The sequence below is a fragment of the Plectropomus leopardus genome, chromosome 2, assembly GCF_026936395.1.
Source record: "Plectropomus leopardus strain MGB_pleo_1.0 chromosome 2, ASM2693639v1, whole genome shotgun sequence".
NCBI lineage: Eukaryota > Metazoa > Chordata > Actinopteri > Perciformes > Serranidae > Plectropomus > Plectropomus leopardus.
In genome coordinates this window covers 25,347,021-25,374,696 of record NC_142177.1, presented here as the reverse complement: position 1 = coordinate 25,374,696, position 27,676 = coordinate 25,347,021, and the positions used below count along the sequence as shown (strand labels likewise).

The following is a 27,676-nucleotide window of genomic DNA, read 5'->3' as shown; positions in this document are numbered from 1 at the left end:
GCTGCTATTTATTGTCATTCTCAACAAAAATCTATTATTAAGGCAATGAAATTACAGCTTGTGTTTTGCATCTAACCCCTGCTCTCCCGGTGCAGCTGGTTGTATGATGTGAAGCGAAAGAGACGATTATAAGAGGGTTGTTTTGGGGGGAGACAAAGGATTGATAGAAAGTGAGAGGGGGGCAGAGGACTGAAGAAACTGAGATAAAAGAAAGTGGAAGTCAGTGATCTGGGTTCGGAGTGTCCTATGAATACAGTAATTTCCTCTATTCAGCGCCAAATGAGACCACAGTTGGAGAGAGTGTGTGAGGATTTCTAATAACCGAAGCTGTTTTTCGCCTGAACAATACCAAGACCATATTTCAAATGACAGGATGAAGGATCACATGAATTCCTGTCTGCGCACTGTACTGAATCACTGACAGCTCAGTACTGCCTTGGCCCACCCAGTAACAAGGTGTTGGGTAAGTTTCTTTAACCTTTATTTCTGCAGCAATTTACTGGGTGTGAGTGCCCTTTTCTGATTCATGGCGCTGACTGGTGCCAGCACGTTGCTCTTGTGAAGGTCACAGGGCAACTCTGATAGCGCAAATATTACAAAACTACCACTGACTTTCCTCAAAGCGAAATTGGGGTTAAAAGGTAAAGGCTTTACGCTTTAAGATTTCCATGAGCACATTTTGAACTATAAACCTTTTTTCTTCCTCCATCACCCCATTTAGTTATGAGTTTGCTTATTCCACAATATGAAAAGAGTTCACAAGGTCAAATCTGTCTTAATCCTGAACAATAGCTGTAGCTCCTCCAGTCCTCTTAATTCACCTCCACTGAAATGTAAATGTATTATGTGAAAGGACAGTGGGCATACTAAACGTGGACAAAATCAAACAACATACTAAATACAACAACATCCATTAGTGTTTTGCTGCCCACTGAGGCAGCAAAACACTAACATTGTGTTTTGGGTTCAGGAGATCCTGGGTTAAAAAACACACTACGTTTATATAATGTTCAAAAAATGGATTATTGTATTAGACTAAATCGAATTTCTCGAAGTTGGACTAACACACCTACATAATGTGGTTGGGAATCGAGCTAGTCTTGTATGCATTCGACTTAACCGGACCTGAACTGTTCTAGCCGTTAAGCATTTGCTCCATAGTACCTGCGCCGGCCTTTGACCTGAAAGTTGAACAGCATAAAATCAAGAAGAAGACAAGATTTAGAGGAGCAGACACTCTAGAAATTTTTAGAGAGCAGGGACTACAGCTAAAAATTAAGAAAATTATAACAAGTGCATTAGTAAATTTTCATGGATAATAACGAAACCAAGTATTTCCAGGAATATCGGTGGTTGATGTTGCAATTATTATTGGGGTCTGCAGGGCACCAAAAAATTGAGAAATTAAGCCAATAGGCGCTTTGACCAGAGAAACCTTTTTATGGTTCAAAGAACCTCCCTTTTAACCGTGTCCTGTTACTGCAAGACCTAATTAAGGTCATTTTGATAAAGTTTTTTTTAATTTCAGATGAAGTGCTCTCCCAGCACAAGAGGAACGCTGAGTGGTGTTAAATGTGCGTTGATTGGTTGAACACATGAGCCAATGTGGAAGGAGCAAACACTATTTTTCAAAAACTTAGCTGTGTAAATAACAGATGACATGATACACAAACAACAGCTTGTAATTGGAAAAAATTGAAGAAAACATGGACAAATGGACTGGCAGTGCAGTCCAGGTTTTACTGTATGTTGCACAGAGGAGATGTGGCTATATCAATCGCTGGCCAGCTGACATCACTTCACCATTTCTACTAGAAATGTTTGCAAAACACAGACACTGAAGTTGTGTAGCTCTCAGGAGAGCTCTCCAGTGGTTACTTCCTCAGGGAGTCCCCAGAACTGTTTGGCCTCGATAATGCCTAATGTCAACTAAACACAAGTGTTGATTATGAAACAGGGCCTTGTCTCTGCTGTCTCTTGGCCTGACCTATATTTCTCTGCCAAGGGTATTTTGGCTGCTGCCCCCACTCAAGAATATCAGGCATGCACGGCTTTTCCTGCCCACCCATCACTTTCGAAGGCTGTTTTTGTTTGCTGTTGTGAGAAGTGACAGAAGTGCATTTTAAACGGACTGTGGGTTGAAAGGCAGGCTCGGTGGTTTGAGGGGTGAGCCTGTCCAGTCAGCGGTGGTATTTGTGTGAGCGAAGGATCAGGGAGTTTGCTCTGCTGCCGGGTGAGGAGAATAACAATGACTCTGGGCATAATCACTTCTACACAGCCACGGCTCGTTGTGCTTTAATGTGGGCCTGGAGGTGGATTTTCTGGAAGGGCAACAAAACACACACAGGACTAAATTATTACTACATGGATTTATAGTATACACAAGAGTCTAAATAAAACTTGATTTCTATATCAGTTTTTAAAACTCGATCCCCTAAGTGCTGCACATAAATATACAGAACGGAGTATATATATATATATATAAACAGAACCTGACAAAAGGGGGTATTCAGGAAAGGTCAATACAAACAAGACTTATAGTTTGATATGATTTAAACTTTCCATAGATATTGCTGACCTGACCTGTAGGGTCAATAACCTGCAATCAAGAAATGTAAAGCACAATGTGTAGTCTCAGGCTTTAATAGTGATGCAGCTACATAAGAAACTTTGCTCAGTGGATGAGTAATGTAACGGACTTTGCATAGAGCCTTCTGAACTTCCAGACCCTTAGTTTAAAGCTGTAGCCATAACTTTTATTGAAAGAAAATACAATTTTTAATATTTGCTTTAACTGTCTCTGTACTCACACAGCACTAAATAAGACAGATAATCTGTGAAAAAAAAACATACTCCTCTGGCTTCTCTGTTACCTTTTACTGCTTCTAACAGCCTTGCTGCACATAAACAAAACCAACCGAGGGTCTCTAAAGCAGATGTCAATCATGTCAATCACTGCTGGTGAGCTGCTGTCAAACGGCGCTGATAAAATATGAATTAAGATTCTGTTACTGCATTGCTTATTTTTTTGCCTCAAGTGTTGTCAGAAACATGTTTTCATGTACAGTTGAGCATTAAAATGAGAAAGTTGGTCTGGCCAGTGGGTGGTTCTCTGTAATGGCTTGACTGTTTACATTATTGCGGCCAGTTTACAAATGTTCTCATTTTACAGCTAAACAGTACACTAAAATATCTTTTTGTAAACATTTATATTAGATCACCTGCGGTTGATTCTAGTGACTGCTTTAGCGCAATAGTAAGTAGTAGTAATAGTAATAGTAATTTTTTTTTACAGACTGTCAGATGTACTTCTTTCAGATTATAGTGACAAAGATAAGGGGAAACCTGGTGTGGCTCAGTGATTTCTGAAGCCTCATCTTGATGGCTAAGATTTCACATTGTTGTGATTTAGTGGAAAAAGTTTTGAATCAATTAGTCTTTGATTTCAGCATGATTTTTACGGGATGTGTAAGATCACCATTTCAAAAAAGATGCCGTAAGAAGTAACGGTAACAGTAATTCAGATTCAGATTAGTGTGTTGCATCCAGATAACTATTATTAGATTTTGCCTCCATAGCGAGATTTTCATTTATCTGGGAAAAATGTGACTCTTCTAGACTCTGTCTTCTAAAATAATAATAAAAAAAAGTTACAACATGCAGACAGAGAAGAGGATAGTAATGATTACTTATTACCTTAACATGGTTATTTTTTGTTTTGTTTTTTTTGCAGTCATTTGCTGCCAGTGTGCTAGGGATGCATTTGCTTTAACACCACACACTGCACTGTATTCAGGCAGATGTAGTTGTAAATATAGCTTGAGCAATTGAGCATTGGATTGCTATCCAGTGACACAAGACAAAGTTTTATGCAAATTGAAATCTACCTGGACCTGTGTTTACATCAGCCTAAACACAGACATTACTGTGAGAACATGCAGATACAGAAAAGAGGTAGTAGTGCCACAGGAAGATGACTGAATTGTTGATGTGCGTCTCTTGGAAAAGAGTACAAATTGTTCAACATCTGCCTGGTAAAGAAAAGAAAAGTCACTCAATGACACTTCTTATTCAAACATAGCCTTCTTGTGCTCGGCTGTGATTTGAAAGGTAATGAAGATGAAACCTCTTAAAGTTTGAATACCCAATTAGTCTGTGCAATAGAGATACTATTGACTGCTCAGTTTTCATTACTGCACATTATTTCTGCAGTTACATTTGTATTTTTGTACTGAACAGATTCTAAAGCGATGTCTCATGCTTCTAACCATTATGTGTTATTAACTAATTTCCTCATGTATTTTGTTTAGCACAGCAAAGCCTCAAAGTCAAACCTACACATTGGATCCTCTAACGTTTTCACCTTGAACTTTGAATGGACCTATATTATAAAGGAGTCAGATCTTTTACTCTTTTATTTGTAGAATCACAGCAAATCTTTTAGTTTCTCATCTTGACAGAAAAGAGTTTCATTATTGGATTTTAGCAGTCTCAAAGAATACAGTGATGCTGCACTGTGCTGGCTGAGGTTAAACTATATGGCTGACTGGAGAAGACTGCACAGCTTTGTAAGTGCACAAGCAGCATTTAGAAAAGATGCATGGAGGACTGGAGCTCGCATGCCCTCCAGCATTAGTCAGCAACCCTGTCAGCTATGTGTGAGGAGTGCATTAGTGTTTCTCTCTCTCTTTTTCTCTTTCTTTCTTTTTCCCTCTCTCTTTCTGTTTCTTTCTTTCTCCCTCTCTCTCTCCCTCTCTCTTGCTGTCTCATTCTCTCTCTCTATTTCTCTGTCTTTGTCTTTCTGTGTGTGTGTGTGTGTGTGTGTGTGTGTGTGTGTGAGTGTGTGTGTAATTGACTCTCTATTCAAATTCCCACTTAACAGCCTTTTAGGTTTATGAAGCGATAAAATGGAAAAGTAATCACCTGATACTGGAGGCAGTATAAAATTAATCACTCTGGACATCCTCAAAAACCTTTATTTGCAAAGTTCTGGGGACATGGATGCAGAACTGATTTTGTTCTATTTTTGCAGACGTACGCAGTGAATATTTCACTATGAAACTATTTATCAGCTGTGGGATAGAAAATACATTTTAGATCGTGGATGCAAAAGTTAAAGTCATTAAAAATGCAGCTGTGCTCAAGGGTAGCCCTTGGACTAAAAACGTGTGGTGTGGAGTTGTACCTAAAGACAGAATAAAGCATATTTTGTATCATTTTGCAAAACTAGTGGTTTTGGATAAATATAGTCAAAACAGGGTATGGTGATGCAGAGTGCCGTCTGGGTGTTTTGGGACAGAGGTCTAAAAACATTTTTTCTGTCACATAGGTACAAATTACATAAAATGTACTGCTGTTGCTCACAGTTGAGAGGGTTATCATTTATTTTCTGGCCTTCTTTTTCATCTCCCTTTTTATTGGACATTAGAGTTAGGCTGGCAGTCAAATTAACATTTTTTGTAGTTTTACATTGCCAAAGAGCCTGATGCATGCTAAAACAAAGGTCAGTTTTAACCGGATGCTTATTTTCGGCAGAATTACATCTGACAACTCGCGCTAAGTGCTGATGCTGCTCTGCTGTGAGTGTTTTACCAGCTAGACAAACATCCCTGCAGTGACTTTTTACTAGAGTTGGCCAGCTAGTCAGCGCTCGGATGTCATACCACTCAAAAGGCTTTAAAAGATGCAAGCACAGTCGTTCTCTGCCTCCGAGCTTAAAACATTTTTCTAATAAGTTTCATACAAAAAATTGTGTGAAACCAACACCAATATTTTAATCTTGTTTCCTCTTGTTAATGATAATAAAACAAATTTCGTTGGCAAAACTGTTGAGGAAATTGACACTGATCTTAGCAACTTAGTTTTTTACCTAAATCCAACTTTCTTAAGTGAAACTATGGCAATCCTGATATCTTTATAATAAAAAAACTGTTTGCATCACCCAACACATTTTTATTGATAAATACTGGTTGATACTTCTGTGTGTTACTGAAGCATTTAAAAATAACAAAGGTTATGCAGCAACTTTAGTTTTGATATCCACATGCATAGCCTCCTAGAAACAGCTCTACTGTAGGTTTGGACAGTCCAGCTCCTGCACAGCTCAGTGAAATGTGCAAGTTCTTTCATGTATTATCCCAGAATGGTCCATAGCTGCCACAGTCTGCTACTCACGAGCCAAGAAGCAAGTAGGTGGTGGCAGGCTGCCCAGCCGATCTCACTGCACAGCACTGTGAGATCCAGCATTGCTCTCAAACAAGTCAGGCATCTTCAGAGACAACCAAACCCAAAATATGGATCCCACTGCCTGTGTCATGGGCTGCCAGTAGCATGAGAGAAACTGGAAGCTGAGCTGGTCATAAGACCAGTACTGAGGGAGAAGGGGTTCTCTCTCCCTGATTGCCTGATTAATGAGAATGTGAAAATATCAGTGCACTTATTAGTTTTGGATTGGTTGAGCCAATGTAACCCATTAGAGGTCAAAGCCTGTGTGAAATTACAGCCTGGAAGTACTTGTGACTTAGAAATCAACATTCAAAATGAAGATCCTCAAAAATCCTTAAGTAAAGGTTTTAAAATGATTCTATCTCAGTTTCATAATTTGCTTTACTTACTCATGACAGAAAACATTTGCATTTTACCAGAACATGTTTTTTTTTTCTCCCTTTAAATCAAAACTGCTTTACTTTTTAGATCAGAAGACGCAGACCCACACCTGCAACTTTAGTGGCATCCAGTGATCAGTCATCACCTGGTAAGGCACTGAAATGCAAACACACACACACACACACACACACACACACAAACACACACTGTTTATGTCACATGAGATCATTGTATCGACTTACATTCATTGTCTTGAAGTTCAACCTAAACTTTAGGGCTTATGTCAGTTGCATCAGATTTGGCTGTTAAATAAGAATATTTGTCGGTTTAGGTTTTTTCCATATTTGCACCCTTATTGCTTGTTGCAAAGTAATGTCCTCCCACAGGGTTGAAGTTAGTCTGACCATGGCTTTAGGTGAACATATTAGAAAAAGAAAGAAATGGCTGTCAGTTGTAAATGGACAGAATTCCTGGTTCATCTTTCTGGCTGAGCTGTTGTCTTGTCACAACCTGTCTGTTCATCCGTCTTCTCGTGTTTCCTGCCCTGTCTGCCCTGTCTGTGTCCCCAAATGTCAGCAATTACATCCATTAGTATAATGGTATCAGAAATAATAGCGTAGCATGTGAGAAGAAGGATCTTTGGATAGAGCGCCAAGCATTTTTCTCAAAAATCTGGGCAGTCTTCTTATCTTCTCCTATATTCCACTCCAGTTTTGCTCTGTACAGCTCACACCATGAGTTCCAAGCACACCCAACTCAGTGCATCTGTGTATTACGCACACTATTTTCTGCCAAATATTAGCTGCTGCGATCTCTACAGTGGAGTTTACAAAGTACCTTCAAAAGGAGTCTTGAGGTAGCGTTGAATGATATGTAATGACTGAGTGAAGCAGCCTGGGGTGGGAAGCTGAGGGTATGAACAGCTTTGTGAGCAAGGAGCTGAAATTCTCACAGCTCCAGAACACTCACATACTCTGATCAAGGGAAATTATTGCCAAAACTACAAAAATAAGACCTTAGTTGTAATAAAGCAGAATTTATTTTAACCATAACCTCAACATGCCCAAACTCATCTCACTTAACCCTCAGCTGACCTAAACACACTGAATAAATGCCTAACCTTGTGGGTATTGGCTTTGTGTCCTCAGATTGGAGCAATAATATGACTTTGTCAGTAGGTTTTTCCCTCAGTGTGTCCTGTTGGTCCACACACTATCATGTATTATTGCAGTTGTTCCCAACTGGTGGGTTGTGGTCCAAAAATGGGTCGAGGGTCCATGTTTTATTTACATTTTGTCAAATCAGTTTGAATATGTGGTAATTTCACTTATGTGCAGACCTTGAACTCTTGATTAAGAGAAATCTGGACCCAGTAGCTGGTACCAGTAGGGAACCACTGTCTTATTACAACTGCTGTGATGCAGCATCACAAGTCTATTATGCACCAAATGAAGCTTCCTGCTGCATTAGAACAACAAAAACAGCCGTGTGTAGTTCCTCTCATGGGAACTCAATGATCAAACACAACAGCGCTCCCCTGGAGAATTATCATCCTTTATGAGTCATCCAGCAGCTCCCTGCTTCCCTCCCTGACTCTGCTGTACTTCAGTATGTGAGTGTGTAATGTGACCCAAATTAAAAGATGATCAGCTGGGAATATAGTGCAGCGAGTGTAATGTACTCCAGGTGAGAAAACGGAGGGTGGTATTCTCTGTGTTGTATGAATAAATTAAGAGCTGATGCGTCATTGAAGAGACCAGCAGAGACTGCCATTGTTATATTGAGTAAATTGCAGCATTTTATCACTGGAACTTGAAGCAGTTAGTGTTTTTTATCTTACAGACAACAGTCTATCTAATTAGGTCTGATTAAAAATTCTTTGCCTGTGATCTGTTTGCGTAGTGTGTATGTCTGTGTGTGTCTCTCTGCGTGATTGCATGTGTTTGATTCAGTAATTGGACACTGAGCATGTGGAGTGTCTCAGAGTCAACCTTGATCTCTGAATAAAAGTGCAGAGAAAACCCTCAACAATCCTCCCCGCTCAGTAGATCAGAGACAAGAGGAGAGGAAAGAGAAAGAGGAGACTAGCGAAGGCGCTCAAGTAGAGAAATGTGAAGCGAATAAGAAAAACAGAGAAACTGAGATGAAGTATAAAGGATCACAGTAAAGGAGGAAGTGTGTTATTTATTCGATAATATATTTTGTTGCTGCGCATTATTTTGTAGTCATATTAATTTTGCTGTTTTTAGTGTTAGAGTAATCTGCTTTCATTGATGAAAACATAAAAAGAGCTGAGTCTGAAATAAATTCAGATTTAATTTCATTTAAGGGAATACTTCGTCGATTTTCAACCAGTTTTGGTATCAAAACATTACGGGTAATATGTGTAATTAAACTGTGGTAAACTTCCCTTAATCCAACCAGTCCCTACTCCATCCAACCAAACTAGTTTCCCCCTGGAATAAATAAAGTACCAAATGTTGCCCTCTATTTACTGGCAACAATGTTTGGCAAGTAAGCAGTATATATTAAAGAAGAGGTGTTTGCTTTTGATGGTCTTGTATTTAAAGCATCCACAAGGTACTTTGATTTTTGTTTTGCTTTTGGCAGCCCCTGTGGACAAAAGTGGTAGTGTTTCCAAGAGGTCCACCAACTCTTATCATTAAGATCTTGATCTGGGGGGCGCCTGCATGTGTTATGGAAGCAGTGAAAGACGAACGCAAATAATTTTTTTTTTTACAGTTCACGCTGTACGCTGTGCACACTGTTTGTTTCGTTTTTGGTGACAAGAGGACACATGGTAACATGGAGTTATTCTCTTTGACTTAAACTGCGCCAATATGACAACATGTTGGATTTGAAGCCAAAGAAAGAGCTCTTCTTACTGGATGCAAGCCCTGTTGTTAGCTGAACATTTGAAGGACACAATGTTTCTAATTATATCTGAGGCTCGCTTTGCAAGAGCCGCAGTGGACGAGGACTAGCTGATTCATGAAGTTAAAATAGCCTAGAGAAATCACTGGGAAGATCAAAGTTTCTGCTGAGGTAAATGACCGTTGCACAAAACGCGCTAGGCTAAAGTTACTTGCTGTTGACTATATTGTATGTATTTTCCAGTCAATAACACATCGCAAAACATGTGTTCTGATTTAAAAAGTAATGTTACAAACATAGGAAGATTGCAAGTAGGCTACTCACCCATGTTTAAGGTGTGTAAGTTTCTGGTCTGATCTGGATCACACACCTGATATCTACGGTTTGTTTACCTGAAGTAAAAGAAGTGAATATTTAATGCATTCAGTTTGACAGAGAGCTCTGGTGTCGATGTTATGTGAAAGTTAGACACTTGTTTTCTGTTGGGACACAGTGTCAGTTCCACTCAGGATTGACTGCTAAGTCAAGTAGGACACCTGGCAAAATTTGGTAAACCAGTCTTGGTCAGTGTTTGGCTTAATGTCTAACCAATTTGAAAATTTCACACTGGCCTCATCCTTTTTTCAAGTCCCACAATTCTCTCCTTGTGCTGGATGACTGACCAAGGTTGACACATCTGTTTGCTTGTGCTCTATCCGTACTCTTGTTAGCTTTTTTTTCATCTTTTAGTTAAGCTTTGTTTTCTCTCCTGTCTCAGAATCAGTCACAACCACTAAATATAATGTCAAAAATAACATTCTCTAAAGAAAAAATCTTTTGCTTCCTTTTACAGGTTAAGGTGCTACTCACTTACAAACTTTGCTTAAGAAAATTGTGAACGGAGGCCCTTCTGATCTGCATGCCATAAATTATGTCATCTGATTTTGCAGAGAATTGAACCCCTTGGACAAACAGGCATAAAAAATAACTATATAAAAATACCCAGTCTTCTTGCTGATGGTCTTGTTTGTTTATCTAGGTCATATAGAAATATCAGTGTGAAACTGAGTATGCTTCAAACTCCCTATAGTTGCTTGTATCTCATACTGGGCTGCATCTCATTGTGAGTGTGTCCTGAAATTGAGAAATTATGATAAAGACAGCCATGCCATGGACAGATTCAGAATTTGAACACCAAGTCTGAGACCGAGACAGTTACAGTTGTGTGTGTAAAAGGAGGATGTGCCAGAGAGGAGGGGGATGGGGAGGAATAGATATGATGATGAGGGAGAGGAGCGCTGCTGGTGAAGTAATGGTGTGCCCCACATCAGACAGAGCTCTGCATTATTTAATGCTCTGCAGATTGCTCTGCCCTGTGCACTGTGAACCCCAATAGCACATCAGGGGAGCAGCCACAGACAACTAAGATGCAAGCCAGGGGCTAAATAATGAGGGAGCAGGAATTGTTACAAGAGTGTGCCTGATTTGAATCTTCCATGAAGAGGAGGATTCATGTCTTTATTGATTGCCGGAGAAAGACAGAGTGGAATTATATAAATCTCGAAGAAAAATAGTTATTTAATTTTATTATTATTGTAGTAGATGAAACGTTGAAAAATACCTTTTTATGAACTTCTACTTTGGTATTTTGTGTTTCCTGATGAGCAACAGCAGAGCACTGCTATACTTTGAAAGGAGGAGGAAATAACCGTTAATGCCACATATAATGACAGCGTTTTGTAGTGCCCTTTAAGTGTGATAGTTCACCTGTACAAGCACCAGCAGCAGCTGGTCTGCGGTTCTGCGGTGGAGTGAGTGCTGCCACTTGAAGCACTTTGGCAAATGTATGACACCCTAACTGCAAGAAAAGGCTAGATGGACTGATTTATCTTTGTTCCAAGACCTTAGTGAAAAAAGGAAAAGAAGTGCTGGTGCACATTGCATTGACAACAACTATAATTGCCCAGGAAAGCAATCTGTGTGTCTTTCAATTTAAAATGGACTCAGAAGATACAATAATGGAAATGGTGTCACTCATCCATTCACTGTCATTGTGACAAAGGTTTTATAACCTTTTTCTCACTCTTACAACAGTCTCTTCACTATAAAATAGCCTATATCCTCATGCTCAGGGTCACCCTGTTGCCACCAATAATCCGAAAATCAGAGCTACAGGCTTTAATATTTGTTTTGTAAGCAAACTTCTCAAGAAACTGAACGTGTATTGCATCATGCAACTTTAATTTCAGTTCATGAAGATGTTCCTGACAACCATGGTCTTGTAATTTAAATTCATTACACAAAATCAATCAGTTTTAATAACTGTGCAGACTGTTGTTTTTTTTTTTTTTGTACAACACGCATTTCTTTCTCTCTTGGCACAGCTTGCACTTTGTCGATTGAGTATCATAAGTTAAAGTCCCTGCAGTGCCAGGGGACAGATACGTAGATTAGACATGTCATGTTCGTGAGCTATAATCATAATCTGTGAACAATCACGGCCTGTTGTTTTTCCGGTAAATGCAGCTTTTCTTGTGTCAATTTGTGCTCAACAAATCAACAGCTGCTGCTTGTCAGCGCTCGCACACACTTTCTTCAGGATAAAACCTTCTCTAGTTAGAGTAACAGGCAGTAACATTATTAGAATCTTTAATTATTTTGCTAATAAGATATCTGTTTGAAAACAGTTTGTGTTGAATGTCTTCTTTGACATTAAAAACAAGGAGCTTCATGTTATTTGTGCATAAAGGGAGAAAGACATCTACCTCCCCCACATTTTTTTCTCCTTGCATAGCAACATTAAACTGCAAAAAGATAAAACAACCCTCTCAAATCCATGACTGACTGTGTGAAGACGTGTTTTTCTTTTCCCTTTTTAACACACAGTTCAAGCACATTCTTGATATGCTCGTTTTTCTTCAACAAATTCAGTACAGAAAATATAAATTGACACCAGCTACAGTTGGCAGCTAAATTAAAGCGGCTTGGCTGAATAAAGTGGAGTCAGAAGATTTTCTGTGTTCTCGTCTGGCTTTGTGTCAGACAGTCAGTCAGCTGGGAGTTGCAGTGATAGACTCATCACTGCCGGAACGGCCTTTTTTTTATTGGCCTTTTCTTTCATTTTGCAGCACAGATGGGCTCGATACACATAGAAAACGATCTTAATATCAGACGAGTGAAAGCCATATTTCATGTCTTTTGACCCAAGTGATACATCAAACATATCTGCTACTACTACTACTACCACTATGAATTCTACTGCTACTATTACTGATAATTTTAACAAGGCTTTTTTTTCAAATTCAAGTACAGCTGCTCACTCACAGATTTTAAGTCTACAGTTTATTGATCCCCTGCTCCAATTTCAAACATAGAATGAAAACCTGAGAAGACACCTGAGCTCCTATTTCATCCCATCTGTGCTGCGCTAATGTTTAATTATCATCTCTAAAATCTCAGACTTTCACAGCACAGGTACTTCAGGTTGATCTTTTCATGGTCAAGATACTCATTTTCTGTAATTACAGTATCTTCTTTGACTATCTGCACATGTTTAATCATCGGAGTTACTTAAGATGCAATAATTCTGCAGTTACAACGGCAACCATACTGGTTTAAAATAGCTTAATAGCTTTAAAAAGTATTTCACTGCTGGGAAGGTGGTCTCTAAATAAAACTAGGCTGTCTGTTCAGAAGAAAGTCGCAAATACTTTTAAAATAGGTATAGAATGTGGGGGTGTGTGTGTGTGCAAACCAAGCTAGTTGAAAATCTCACATTTATCCCTTTAAAGAGCAACAAAATGATATTGATGATCAGTTTAAAATAACAGCATTGACTGAAAAGGTGTAGGCTAACACCAGAGCTTATCACGCCTATACCGATCACAAAATACACCAACCCAGTCTAGAAAATACAATAAAAAAGGTATTTATTCATATAGATATTTAAAACCTGCATTTATTCATACACAGCCTACAGCATTCACTTACCATGCTTTGTTGTGAACATTTCCTGAAGATTTCTTTAATATTCACAGTTTCTTTTTTCAAACATGCAGAAAGTCTTCATTATTTCTACACAAAATGTTTCAGAGTACGCTTTGCACAGGTGTGATGAAACTCTAATTTCAGACTGATACAGTTTGGCAGCTGCCTGTCAAATACCAGTTTATAAAGCTTCAGCTTCACTCTGTATCTTGAAGGACCATGGCCCATTTCCTGGGATTGATTCTAAACAAAATCCATAACGGATGTATGAACACTCTCGAACTCCAGGGAGACACTAAAAATAAAATTGAGTTTCGAGCATCGCTGTAAATACGCACGTTGTAAAGATGAATCCCTCTTGAAATGAAATGTAATGGTTTGCGTGTCAGATTTTTATACGCCACTGAGTTTGTGTTTGGTGCAGAGAGGAAGAGAGAGAGTGATGAATAAAGAAACAAGCACATCAGTGGCATTTTGAACAGCCTGGCACATACTTTAAAGTAGGGATAATATATGCACATGCTCTCACACACACACGCATACACACACACACACACACACACACACACACACACACACACACACACACACACATACACAGAGGCACTAACACAGTGCCTTCCTAGTGCCTAGGGATGCATAGGTTGCCAAGCAACAAGGTGGTGTCCTAGAAATAAAGTTGCCAGGCTGGATACGCGGAGTCGAATGCGGGTTCAACGCACTCACTATTGATCAAAGTTAATGGTTTCAGTGTACTCCAGCCAAGTTATTTTAGTGTCTATTACAATCGTTTCATATAGTGACCACAGAGTCGTGTTTCACATGTTGAGAACAGATGATGAATCGTTATCCAGCAGGAGTCACATGAGCTTCAAGTACAGTCAAAGTCAGGAGTGCTCACTCTGCTGTAAAATCTTGGGACCAAAATGCCCCCAGAAGTATACTGACAAGCAATTAAAAACAAACAAACAAACAAACAAACAAAAATAAACGTCTGCTCAACTTGTGACTTGCAAAACAATAACGTGTTCCCATCTCTGACATGAAGGAAGGATGTGTAGCAGGATTGTTGTAGTAGACTTCAGGCTGCATTGGTTTTAGTACCTAATACTCCGCCAACTGAGGGGCAAATTCACAAACAATGGACTCGACCACTGATGAATTCGTTCAGTTTTCAGCGATGCACCCTGAATTGTGCATCACTTACAAAGCTATGTGCTTCAACGATATTTGGGCTAATGATATTACAGCAAAAAGACACCCAATAAATGAGTGCAGTTTGCAGGTCCTGACTGAAGGGGTGCAGAGGCATTCCTTTAAACTTCAGACAAGGAATTTAAATGTGACAGAGAGGGACTTTGACACTCCTTATAAATGTGCTACAGTAAATGCCAACTCTCTGAAGATGCTTATAATTATACTTTTACTGTTGCGGCTGTTAGTGCTGATCTTTGTGAATTTGACTGCTTTTGCAATGAGGCTCATTTGCATAGAACAGGGCAAACTTTTCATTAAATATATTTATATTACTTAATGTAAATATGTGCAAATAGCACAGGAACACCAGGATGCTATGTGCTTTGCAGCACAGTTAGTGATGCATTTCAACCTTTGTAGGGCTTTGAGAATCACACAGTATCTTTTTGTTTTATTTTTGTGGGTTTTAGCAGCTGCAACAACCATGTTATCCTTTTGTGAATTCAAGTGTAAATCATCTCAGCTCCAGACTACACTTGAGTGTGTTACACACTTAGTTCCCTTAAGAGATTTTGGAGAAACAGTGTTTTACTGTTTATCTATCATCAGCGGTTGGCAACACACGGGAGTCTATTAGGAAGAAGATGAGAGCGGATTAGGATCCCCTTTGTTAACAAAAACAATCATCCAGAGAGTCTGTGTTTATTCACAAAGAAAGTGCAGCATAAAAAAATAAAATAATTTCGCCCACCATGCTTGATAAAAAATTGAGGGGACACTTATTGCACTGGTTTGTAGTGTGTCAGGTAACCGTCTGGCCGGAGGTCACTGCTCTGCATTGTCTTGAGACACAGCAGCCCTCCAGCTGCAGTACACTGACACACTGATCAGGTCAACTGTGCTGTTATGGACAATATCAAGGCTGCACAATATGTTGAACCAGTCAGTTTTGCATACTTAACTGCATGTTTGCCTTTTCATTCTGTATTTGCTTTAAACTCTTTTTTTTAAAAAAAATGTTTTATTATGAACACTTTATAACTGAATATTTTATTTCTTGCAGAGATAGATGAAGATCGTCTCCCAAACCAGTTGTACAAGGTAATGTAATTCATGCTTTATGAGGGTCATTTTTATCTGAATAAGGTTACAGAAATAGAATTATGTGATTTCTGTTTTTTTAAATCAGCTCCATCTGTATAAATACAATGCCCTCCTTCTAGGAGCTCTCTGCCCATCTGATATAAAACATTGATGTTTTACAGGCAGCCTTGTTGAACTCCCCTCGACAAAGGCGAAAAGGACAAAAGGGGACACCTACAATGAAAGGTAGACTTGGTCTTGTAGTTATGTGTGATTTTGACATTTCATGTGTTAGGTCACATTGCTAGTTGCCATGAAACAACTATAAAATCATTATTTTCAATCTTTCCTGCTGTTGTACAGGCCTGTTACTTCTGACTCACCACTTCCATTACATCTCCGATTTGTTCAGTTACTCTTTTAACTGAATCATAATTCATTCTAATTATCAGGTGGATTGGAATTAATATATTAAAAACTCCACCTGCCTTGGATGTCTTGTGATACTTGGATTTTGTCCAATGACAGTATACCACAATTACCACCTTCAGTTTTCAGCGAGAACTGACTGTCCCTTCTCTTACATCATCATAATCAAGACGTGCTTCAATGCTCGTACATATGGGTCTGAAATATTGTTTCAAGGCAAACCTGTTAAAATGCCAACCTGTCTTTTAACGGGACAAAGCTATTAGTATGTCGAATAGAGTCAAGGATGTCAGAAAACTTGAACTTACTTGGTGAAGTATCTAAGCTAATGACGGAAGTTTGCTCTACCATGAGTGTCTTATTTCAGCCTCGGAGCCAATCAGTGCTCCACTTGCCTCAGCAAGGACTCATTATCCTTTATTTTTCTACCAGAATTTCTCCCAATTTCCATTTTCTGGGCATAAAAGAGGGTCTGTGTGAGATTAGGCCATTTGGGGTCCTGCACCACCTAAAGAAACTCTCAATGATTAACATAAAAACGCCCCCACAGAGTGGGAGTAGTGTTCCAGCACCTGATTATTTCTGTCGGCTGTTTTTGTAAAGGCAATGCAAATATTATTTCAAGTGTCAATTTCCAGTTAAACACAAATACAGGATGTAATGATTCACACAATACAACAGAGAATAAGGTCCAACAGAGAAACAAGGCAACAATAATGAGAAGATAAGTGAAATTTAGTGCTCAAGGATGTTTATTCTTCAATTAGTTTCACAGCTAAATGGCTCAGAGTGTGATGAGTCACTTCTTAGAGAAAACCCTGGCAATAATCAGCATGCTTTAGTTTCCCAGTACAAGGAGATTAAGAGTAATAAGGTCGTGGATAAAGGAGGTTGAAGAAGGCGATTAAACAAATCACCTCCCAACTCAAATGTATCTTTACCTGCCCCCTCACTCCAAACACTGTTGGATGTTAATTAAAACTTCCTACTTGATTAAAAATGCTTAACCTACAATATTCTTTTGAAGTGCTAGATCTCTTTTTCAGTCTCCACCTTCATTTCTCTTTCCTGTGTACTGTTCAGACACCTCAGTCTTTTCTCCCATTGGTTCCCTTCATCTCACTCCACTTTCTGTTCTTGCGTGTCCTCCTTCTTCCAACATTTCCCCAATGATTCTGTGCTTTCTACTTACCTCTCTCATCCTCTCCTAATCTTAACTTTTTTCTCCTAACCAACTTTTCTTTCTCCCGAGTCTCTCTTACCTCTCTTATCTCCACCTCCCTCCTCCCAGAGCTGCAGTTCATGGTAGAGCACCACCTGTACAGGCAGCAGCAGGGAGCCGGGGACGAGTGCTCCTCAGAGAGCTGCCTGTCAGACCGTCCCAGCCCCGACTCTGTTCCCACTGGGGAGGAGCTCCCACACGACGATGAGGCCACTGCAGAGGCCTTTGAGAAACTGCGCTGCCAAATGGAGGGTATGTTTGGAGACTGTGAAGATTTTATTTGCAGCATTGCAGCTGTCTATTGAGAACACAAACCTCCTTTGACAGCTAAAACTGACACAAATAGGAGTACTTCAACACATTGTACAATAAGACACTTACTGTAAATGTATGAAATTTTACAGCAAGAAGTTTCCATGTTTATGTGCTTTTCCTCCACACAATCTAAACTGACCATAAGTAGGAAGTATGCGTACAAAACTAAACAAAGGACAATATTCTACTTTTGACCCTTTAAAATGTGGATAGACATCAGTTTTCCTTTGCTGAGTTCAGATGTGTTTCACAAGAATTTGAACCTCTGAAACCTTGCTTTGTTTAATTTGAAAACACAACTTGGCTAACTGCAAAAAAATAGTAAAAGGTGACATGAAAAAGACCTGAAAAATAGCTGGGTGAATTATTAGATATCAAAAACTAGTGAAAAATGAAAAATCTATCTATCTATTCATCTATCCATCTATCTATCCGTCTATCTGTCTGTCTATCTATCTGTCTGTGGTCAATTTTGGTATGTTTTTTTACTTTACTTCTTTTGTTTATTGTCCGTTTTTTCTCTAGTAAATTAGAAAGTAGGAAAAAATAAGTAAGTACAAATAAATCAAAATTAGACTCACTGTTAGCATAGTGCATGAAATAATGTACTTTTCACTTGTGCAATTCAGTCAGTGTCAGCTCGCAGAATGAATAAAGAACATGAATGAATGTATGAAGAGGGCCAAAGGGGAGTCTGCATATCGAGGGCAAGAAAATGAGTAGAAAAAGAATGAAAGGACGAGCAAAAGAGGGACACACAAGGATGTGAGAGTGAAGGGAGGACAGACAGACAGAAAAGGAGGTCACAGCTGTGACATCTGAAAAATGTGGTTGCTTGAGTTGAGAGGGAGAAGATGCTGAGGAATTATATTAAAGGAGGGATGAAGCCGAATACAGTTTTTTAACATGAGGGAAGGGTGTAGAATTGGGGGGAAAAGGGGAGCAGTAAAGTAAAGCAGAAAATGAGGAAGTAAGCAATAAAATGTCTGGAAGGGATATATGTAAATGATGGTAGGGTTATGGAGAAAGAGGAGAATTAAAAGAAGTGAAACAAAGGGATGGGGGGGGGGTAGGAAATGGAGAGGAATACATAAAGAAATATTCATGCATTTTTGGAAATATGTCTTTTGCTTTCTTGGCTTAAGTTAGATGATGAGACTGATACAGCTCTCATGTTTGTACGCTAAACACTGAGTATAGATGGAGCCAACTGCCAGTAAGCAGATCACATTAAGATGGTCAAATATAAGCATTAGCTTATATTTGACCGTCAGCTGCTCTTGTGTGCTTTGGTGTTATTAAACAGTTTTCAAAAAAAACTTTTGGTTTGTTTTGGGAGACAAAACCTGATGTGTTTTTATTTTTGTTTTTTGTGGTGGGCTACGTAGGTGTGCTGAGCGCTGTTTGCTCCCCATCCTGTTGAAAATGCCTGTGGTGCATGCATAAGCACATACATGTGTCTGTGCATAACGCTGTAGTACACAATTTTTAAAAACATGCTTTAGCCTTCCAGTTAACTGTAATATGAGATCCAGATGGTCACCTTTGTTTCACACAGACCAGTCAACATTATGTCACCCACCAGCAGTTGTGTTTATTGGTCTGGTGCGGCGCATTGCATTCTGTTAGTTGTAGGTTTTTTACCTCTTGAGCAAAAGCGTCCTTCTTCTTAGTTTTCTCTGGTCATGTAGCACCATCTTTCTACTGCATAGACAGCTTTAAGTGAGGACCCTCTTTATATCTGTGAAATACTTTTTTAAGGTTTAGGGGTTTGAAAATATGGTGACACCACTCTCTGATTTCAGTCTTTATGTTAAGATAAGCTAACCAGCTGCTGGCTGTAGCTCCATTTTTATCTTAAAAACATCAGAATGGTAACGACCTTCTCATCCAACTTTCTGCTAGAAAGTGAATAATTGAATTATTCTTTAATGAAAACACTGAGATGGTTCAGAGTGCCACCTTGGCAGATACCGTCTCCTTTCTGTGCCAAATACCTTAACATCTGATGAGATAAAACAGACTCAGCTTTTCTTCTCAGGCCATATAATTTACTTTAATGGAAGGTGAGTAGATGGTCACAGAGAACAGCACATACTAGACACACATTCAGTCATTGCCCAGCACTAATGCATCACGAGAGCTGCTTTTCTGAAGTGCCAAAATAGATTTTTTGTTCATGTTATCTATTTTCATTTTAATTCACAGACACACATCTTTTTTGTGGCGTAAAAGCTAAAAAAAAACCCACACACATTATAATGAGATGAGCAAGGTTTTTCATGGATGGCTCCAATGTTATTGAGGGGCTACTAATTAAGTTGTCAGTGCTGATGAAAGGAGCAAAGGGGAAGCTGGGAAAAACAAATCGATGACCATTAACACCAGCCCAGCCGAGCGGTGGTTTCACTCAAAGATCAGCTTTTTGAATTTGCTCAGTGTGGCTAAAAACATGTTTCCGTAAATGTCAGGTGACATTGATTGATGTAGTGTAGTTCTGAATATTTTATGCACACAGCTGGATGAGTGAAGGTGCATTGTTTCTTTTCTGCTTGTTTATATCTCTATTCACCTTCATATTGTCCTCTATATGCCCCCTGCAGAGTTCTCCAGGGAGAGTCTAGAAGCAGCTGGTGGACTCGAGTGCCCCCTCTCCAAGGAGAAGGCTGATTGTTCCGGTGTTGCCAACGTAGCAGATCCCTCATCGCAACAGAACAACGAACAAGCAGGTAAAAACAGCCACGTTTACACAGGAATCCTTTCCCTCAGGGGTCTCTTCATCATCCGTTCACGGGGCAGGGTTTATTTAGAGATGTTAAACAGTGCAACAGGCTTGGCTTGGTGTCATGTAATCATGGCTCGTCAACAAACATCTGTGAAGTGGCTTTGATCCACACTTCAGAGCACTGCTGCGGCTGAAGTACCCTGGGAAGCAGCTCATACGGAAGTGGAAAAATTTGCGGGGCTGATGGTGCTGAGCTGATACGGAGGCTGTTCTGTCGTCGCTGTAGACTGTGTTTGTTTATTTATTTCTCTCATTGATCTTTGTGGACCTATTAATCAAGAAAATGTAGTAAGTTGCAGCAAATTGTTGGCTTACTCTGCTAAAAGCAATTAAAGTGTGTAAATATAAAACACAGGTGTAATGTATCCGTCATTAGGAATTATGGAGGTGTTACAGTGTGTTCAAACAGATCATAAAGCTGATTTTAGAGGCAGCAAGATCAGATACAAAGTCTATGGAAAGACGAGATAAGCCGCACAAATTTAGGAAAGGCGATAAAAATGTTTCAAGATAATGTATGAGGGAAGAAGATCTACCCTGTAACACTGCAGGGTTAGTCCAACTAACCTTCACACTCAGGGGATTTCATTTTTCATTTTTCAGGGGAGTAGGGATGGGTACCGAAACCCGGTATTAGAGATACCCCCTAAAAAGAACAGATAAGAGTGCAGTTGAAGTACCTGATCAATAAGCAGTATCACTAGGAGTAGTAGTACTGTTAAAATCTTAACGATACCCATCCCTAGTCCATGGGCGAGAGGTGCTCACACCAGCCCGCAAAGAGCTATAGGTGTACAGCTGCGGAGCTGTAACTTAGGCATTAGTCTTTAATCCTTTTAATTTCATTCTTTTAGTTTAGTAGACTACAGCTGTTGTCTTAGTGTGTCAGATAAATCCTAATGAACATTTAGGTAATATAAGCATCAGACTGGACATTGCATTGACAGATACCATGTACTAAAGGACCCAGGTCGGGATCAGGGACAAAAGATCATCAACATATACCGCCTTTTGAATGTTTCTATCTGATTTATTTTTAGATTTTTTCTTTTTTGCTCAAATTCTCAGTAACTATGCTCTAAGGCATTGCTGCGAGCCCATGTCTGTCTTTTGGCATATCCAGATTGTATCTGGGTTGAAAGTCTGGGCAACAAACAAACACATGAAATGCGATTTTTGCAAATCAGATTCAAATCACATCTGAAGGGGTTTGAAATGCGATTCCAATGGGATTTCTAAAGATGCGTTTCAGTTTGGATATGCTGGACGCTGAAATCGGATTTCGAAATGTCTTTTGCATCACTCACAACATACAACACATCACAACAACATCAAATCCAGGGTGACGCGAACGCTGAACAGAACCCACTCTGCTTCTAGCAGAGCGTTAAGGAGGATAACACAGTGACAGTGCGAGTGTTTGGGGGGGAATGATATACCTAAATTTACATGCTTCTGTGCGGGAAAGCCGCATCTCCAGTGTAGCTACTTATACCTCATTCCCACCGCAGTTAGCATGTGAATGCGGGTTTTTTAAACACAGGTAATCCTGCTAAATGGCTGTATTCCCACTGCCACTGAAATTACCGCTGGAGAGCGAGTCGGCATTTCCGTCAGCCGGCGAGGGTGTATGCAGACAGCGGCAGGAGGTCTTCGAAATTTTTTTGTGGTTTCTTCTGGTTATATATCTTTTACTTATTCTGTCTCTCTTTCAAACCCAGTGTAGATGTATTTGGATTTGTGTTTTAGTGCTGCTTAGGAGGAGATCGACACTAATTAGTGATTAGTCATTGCATCTCACCGGTTAAAGAGCTTAAGGAGCGTTGTGAATCCTGATCGTATGCATTCCCATTGCATAAAAAAGCCAGATGTCAGCGGGTGTTAGCGGGTTTTTTGTGCAGTGGGAATGAGGCTTTAGCTACTGATGCCTACGTCATTGCCATAGACTGTATATAAAGATGGACAACATGTCAGCTCCCCCAAAGTAAAGCTTTTCAATCTCGATCGCCCTCTGTTGTCTGTCTGCAGTATAGGCCATAAAGCCTGCCCCTCCATGTTAGTGAATGGACATGGGCCAAACTAAAAACTCAAAGTACACACCAACTACATTTTTCCCCAAAGATGGTTTCTGTCACTGAAGGTAGTTCTCATCACCCTGTGGTTGTTCAAGTGATCATTTTTATGATAAGTTCAGTTTTAATGAGTTATTCAGTTCTACAAAAAGGGGATTTTACACCATGATTGACAACTGTGACGGCAGCTCTATCTGCTTGCGTTCAATGGGGCTGCTCATGATTGGTCGGACGGGTGTTTTGGCTGGAACTACCCCACCACAGATATCACTGCTGCACAGACTCTGGCTTCAAATGACGTCACCAGCGCAAGATGGCCGCAGCTGTATCTGGGATATTTGAGCTTCACTTAAGCATAATGGGGATGAGTCGGGGAGTGTCGTCCATCTTTATATACAGTTTATTGTTGTTACCGTAGCAACCCATGTAGAAAGTTTGGTGATGTCTGGACACACAAATCTGATCACTTGCAAATAACAGTGTAAACAGTCCTAAAAATCTGACTTGACAAACACATCTGATTCGCCTACAGTGAACATAGCCTAAGTTGTCCAAATTAGATGAAAAGCAGGACAGACAACAGGTGTCTCTAATGCCCACAACATAATTTATTTAGATAACTTTGTGTTCCTTGGTCTTGGCAGTAGTTTGAGCTTGCTACTGTTGTTAGCGGGCGTACTAACTTGCTTACAACTTAAATTTCCGTAGAGCAAACAAACACCCTGTTTATTACGTCTCCCACACCTTTGCTCCTGCACTAGGAACACTCTAGTTTTGGAATAAAGGTTAAAAAGACTTTCCTGGGGCACCTGGAGGCTCAGTAGATAGAGCAGGCGCCTCATGTGTAGAGGTTACGTCCTCACCGCAGTGGCCGCGGGTTCGATTCCAGTCTCGGCCCTTTACTGCATGTCACCCCCTCTCTCTCTCCCCCTTTCACACTTGTGCTGTCCTATCAATTAAAAGCAAAAACACCCAAAAAATATCAGAAAAAAAAGACATTCCCCTCTTAAAATGCCATGTATCATTCTTATTGGAGCCCCATGCACACCCCTTTGGCAAGTTAGGAGATCCAGTGCTTGACAAGCATGCAGTGCCTGCTTACAGTTGCTAAGCTATGATTTGACGATCACTGTTTTGCTTTGGGGTTTAAAGAACGCTGAATTATTAATATGTACTCCCACCATATTTGATCAAAAGTCACAACAGTAGGTTTACCATGTTATCTCATATTTTATATATATATATATATATATATATATATATATATATATATATATATAAAACAACCAAAAAGATAAAGTGAGACTAAAATACAGAACTTCTACTTTCTCCTTTAAAGGCTAATGGACAGAATGTATGTAATGTTTCTAAGTAGTTAAAGAGCAAAAAACTGAGTATAATTTCTCTCCATTTGGAGAAACAGCCATGCTTTTGCTGGAATAGTAAAAAGTGATCCTGAATATTTATTTATTGTTTATCTGCAGGAGTCCATTAAAATCCCCCGAGTCTGCCTCTTCTTTTTCTTTTATTGTCCCTCAGACTTTCATGTCTCTGTCTATATTTTGCAGACACAAAAGCAGCAGCATTCAGCCCGAGTCAGCCTGCAGAGGAGAAAACAAAGAAATGCAGCCTGGAGACAGAGAAATAGAGCGGTTGTCTTCTGTACTACACAAAGCTGCTCAATCTGCTCAGCCAGCCCAGCACAATGACAGAGGATTGTGTCTGCAGATCCACTTTTTAGATACATCAGGGCATCTATGTTCCTCTACAGTCAGGCCTTAGTTACCACCTTGAGAACAAGAACAAAGCTTTCTACACTTATTTTGTGTCAAAAATCCTGTGCAAATTATTTAATTATGATTATATTGGTTTTCTATAGCTTCTCCAGCACTAAACTAAAACTTAAACTAGCTAACTGTATCTAGCGAATGGGAAAGAGTCTTTTCCTGTTTCAGTCACGCAATCATTATCATAATCTACCACCACTCACATGCATAATGCCCCCTTTATTGTTCAAAGGTAATAAATATTCTCCATGCAACCATTTTCATCATTAAACATGTGCCATGACTCCTGCAATCATCGTTCCATCTCAGAGCAATAAAAATGTATTTGTACCTCATAAATAACTGGGACCCAAACTGCCACTTCTAAAATCAAATGCCATTATTTTAGTGAGTTTGATGCTGAATCCGAAATGATTGGGTAGCACATCTGGGTTGATTGACAGTTTTAAATGAAAAAATATATTGATTTTTGTTAACACTGGATTGGACATTTACAAAAACTTTCATAAAGTATAACTGAAATAAAATCGCATGATATTTTTCTACAATAGCATATAAAGCTGCAATGGCTAGTCATTGACAGAAAATTTCTTTCCAACTATTCGGGTTATCCATTAATCCATTAAGTCGTCTTTTTAAAGAATAAATGTCATGATTCTCTGATTTCAGCTTCTCTACCATGAGGGTTTTCCGGTTTCCTTTGTCTTCTAATATTAGAGACAAAATATTTCGGGTTTTTTAACTTTTGGTCGGACAAAACATTTGAAGACATCATATTCAAACTCTTTTTACTATTTTGTGACATTTTATTGACAAAGTGGTTTAATTTATTTGGAGAATCATTGGCAGTTTAGTTAATGAAAAAAAATTGTAAAATTTAAGATTTAAAAAAATTTTAAATCTTAAAAAATGCTGCTGACTGCTTTAAAAATTTGAAAACTCTGGGGTCGTGTTTTAGTCTGGACAGGTGGAAACGGGGACTTGTGAAAATTATGAAGCAGACCCCCATATTCACTTCCATGTTGGATCTTTTCAGTCATGACTATCAGTCAGTCAAGTCAAAACATTACAGATAGGCCTATCTTCCATACCGCTTTCATTTTTATTCCTTTTGTATGGGTACTCCTTTCCTTAACTTCCTCCTGCGATTGCTTTTCATCAACTCCCAATCTGTTATCTTGAATGCCTTATACTTTGCTTTCTGTTTACATCAACACATATACTTCTAGTGTGTGAATTGTCATGTGACATCCATTTTCAAGTGTGGATGAAGATTATTTTTGAAAAGGCGCTTAAACACTTGTGATTGCGGTGATCATTGCTGTTTAAAACAAAGTTTTAAAATGAAAACATATTTGTGTGGACGTGGTCCAACTTACATTCATGACTACATGTCCCGCAACATTAGCTTGTTGAATGAGCCACCAAACAAACACTCACTGGGGGATAGTGCTCTAACTTACTATCGTACTTCAAGTTTGCAGTCAGATAACTAATTTACGGAGCCCCTTAAGATAGCGTTCCCTATCTTACCCTTAATTAGCAGCTCAGTTGCAGCACGTTAAACAGCTTGTAAACATACCTGTTAAATGTCTGCTCAGACTCTCTTCTGTCTTAAATACACTAACAACACCCTGCCTGCCCATTACATGTAGGTTACAATGTTAATTTGTCAACTTTGTCTCTCCAGAGGTCACCTGCAAGCTGTCAATCAAACACAGACACACCCCCAGCTGCTGAGGTGAAAAATATTTATATTTTACTTTTTATTTTTATTTATTTTAAGACATTTTTGATTATTTACTTAATTATGCAACTCTTCACAATTCACCTAAAACAAAACCTGTTGACATTATTGGACTTCAAAGTAGCTAGTTATTACTGCTAATTTTCCAGTTAACAACAATGGTATCATGTCTGGTTTCAACATACACTAATAACCAGACTTTCACCAGCTTAACTGTGTGGATGTAAATCTCGGGAAGAAGGGATGTTAATAAGAGTCTTGTCTGCAGATGCATTTACATATTTTGATTTAACAAGGACAAAGCCAACCCCAGTGCACCCTCATATTTGACACTTGAATGCTTTATGGGAATCTAAATCCTGGTCATAAAACTCTTTCCTGCATGACATTGAATCAACAGTGATTTTTCTTTACTCTGCTTCATTTTGTACGACAACTAATTAAAACAGCAAATCAAATATTTTAAATAACGGGCACAAATTGTAATTACAGACATTCCCTTTCACTCAAGTTTTGTATGAAACAAGAACATTATAAAGTCATTACCACACTCTTAAAATGTAATTTCATCTGTTAATTGTATCACTGAAGTGGCATTATTATGTAGATTATGTGACAATCCTTCCATAACCTTCACATTATACTCAACATGCCTGAACGAAAACTGAAACAGAAAACTAAAACCACCCTAGTATTGATCCCAACAGTGACCACTATGTCCACAATGAACAAGAAATACGGTAAAAAACATTCCTGTGCAAGCTTTTGATTTTCCTCTGCAGTGTATTTATGAACCATGTAATGTTTGTTCTGTTTTTGAATGGTAATAATGTACTACATGGAATTAATCTGGGGAGTTTTGTTCCAATTTTACTTGAATTGATTGATGATTACATGCGTAATCTAAATTTGTTTGATACAATAAAATGTTTAAATTGGTGATTGGCTGTTTTACTTTTGCAGTCTATCAACTTTGTAACCAATAAAATTAAAGGGGATAGTGCAGATTTTTTAAAGTGGGGCTCTATGAGGTATTTCTCCATTGACAATGTATCATCTGCAGTAGATGTCAGCTGACACGCCTCCAGGAGAAGCAGGCTGGAGTCACATGACATGGAGTGACATGGACGCTAAGCAATTTACTGCTGTGGATGGGGTTCGCAACAAAATGTATTTAAGCCTCCTAAAACAATCAATATCACTTTAGTTGTGCACTATATTTTGAGATAATTTTATGGCTTTATCTTTCAGTAAGACAGTGATTTCCAATGGGGAAATGAAGACCTTATATTGCTCTCTTCAAGGTCGACTCCAGTAAGAAAAAAAAATTACATCCCCAAACACAGGAGACACTGGCCTTGATCAGTTTGTTTGCTATTGTGTGACTTTGGCATTTAAAGTGGATAGCTCAGATTCACCAAAATAGAGCATAGATGTGGAACTGAAGCCATTATCAACTTACAGGGTAAATGTCTGTCTGACAGAAAGGTAAAACAGTAAAAGTACTCTTAATATAGCGTGCACTTAAACAGATATTGATTGTTTTTGGTGGGACTTTTTTAGGTGGCTAAAACTTATTTGATTGCGGACCCT

The 27,676-nt window shown here is 39.1% G+C and overlaps 1 protein-coding gene across 3 annotated transcripts in view; it reads left to right on the top strand.

Annotated features, from left to right (window-relative positions):
• The window catches only part of LOC121952994 (protein phosphatase 1 regulatory subunit 1A-like), a 45,287-nt gene extending 18,250 nt beyond the window's left edge, over nt 1-27,037 (top strand). For all 3 annotated transcript variants that reach the window (XM_042499900.2, XM_088089188.1, XM_042499908.2), the window contains 6 exons: nt 6,694-6,754; nt 15,707-15,744; nt 15,909-15,972; nt 17,447-17,629; nt 20,296-20,421; nt 24,118-27,037. In XM_042499900.2, the coding sequence (XP_042355834.1) occupies nt 6,694-6,754; nt 15,707-15,744; nt 15,909-15,972; nt 17,447-17,629; nt 20,296-20,421; nt 24,118-24,197 (552 nt within the window). In that variant the 3' untranslated portion in view covers nt 24,198-27,037. The remainder of the gene's footprint in view (nt 1-6,693; nt 6,755-15,706; nt 15,745-15,908; nt 15,973-17,446; nt 17,630-20,295; nt 20,422-24,117) is intronic.
• Nucleotides 27,038-27,676: the final 639 nt, after the last annotated feature.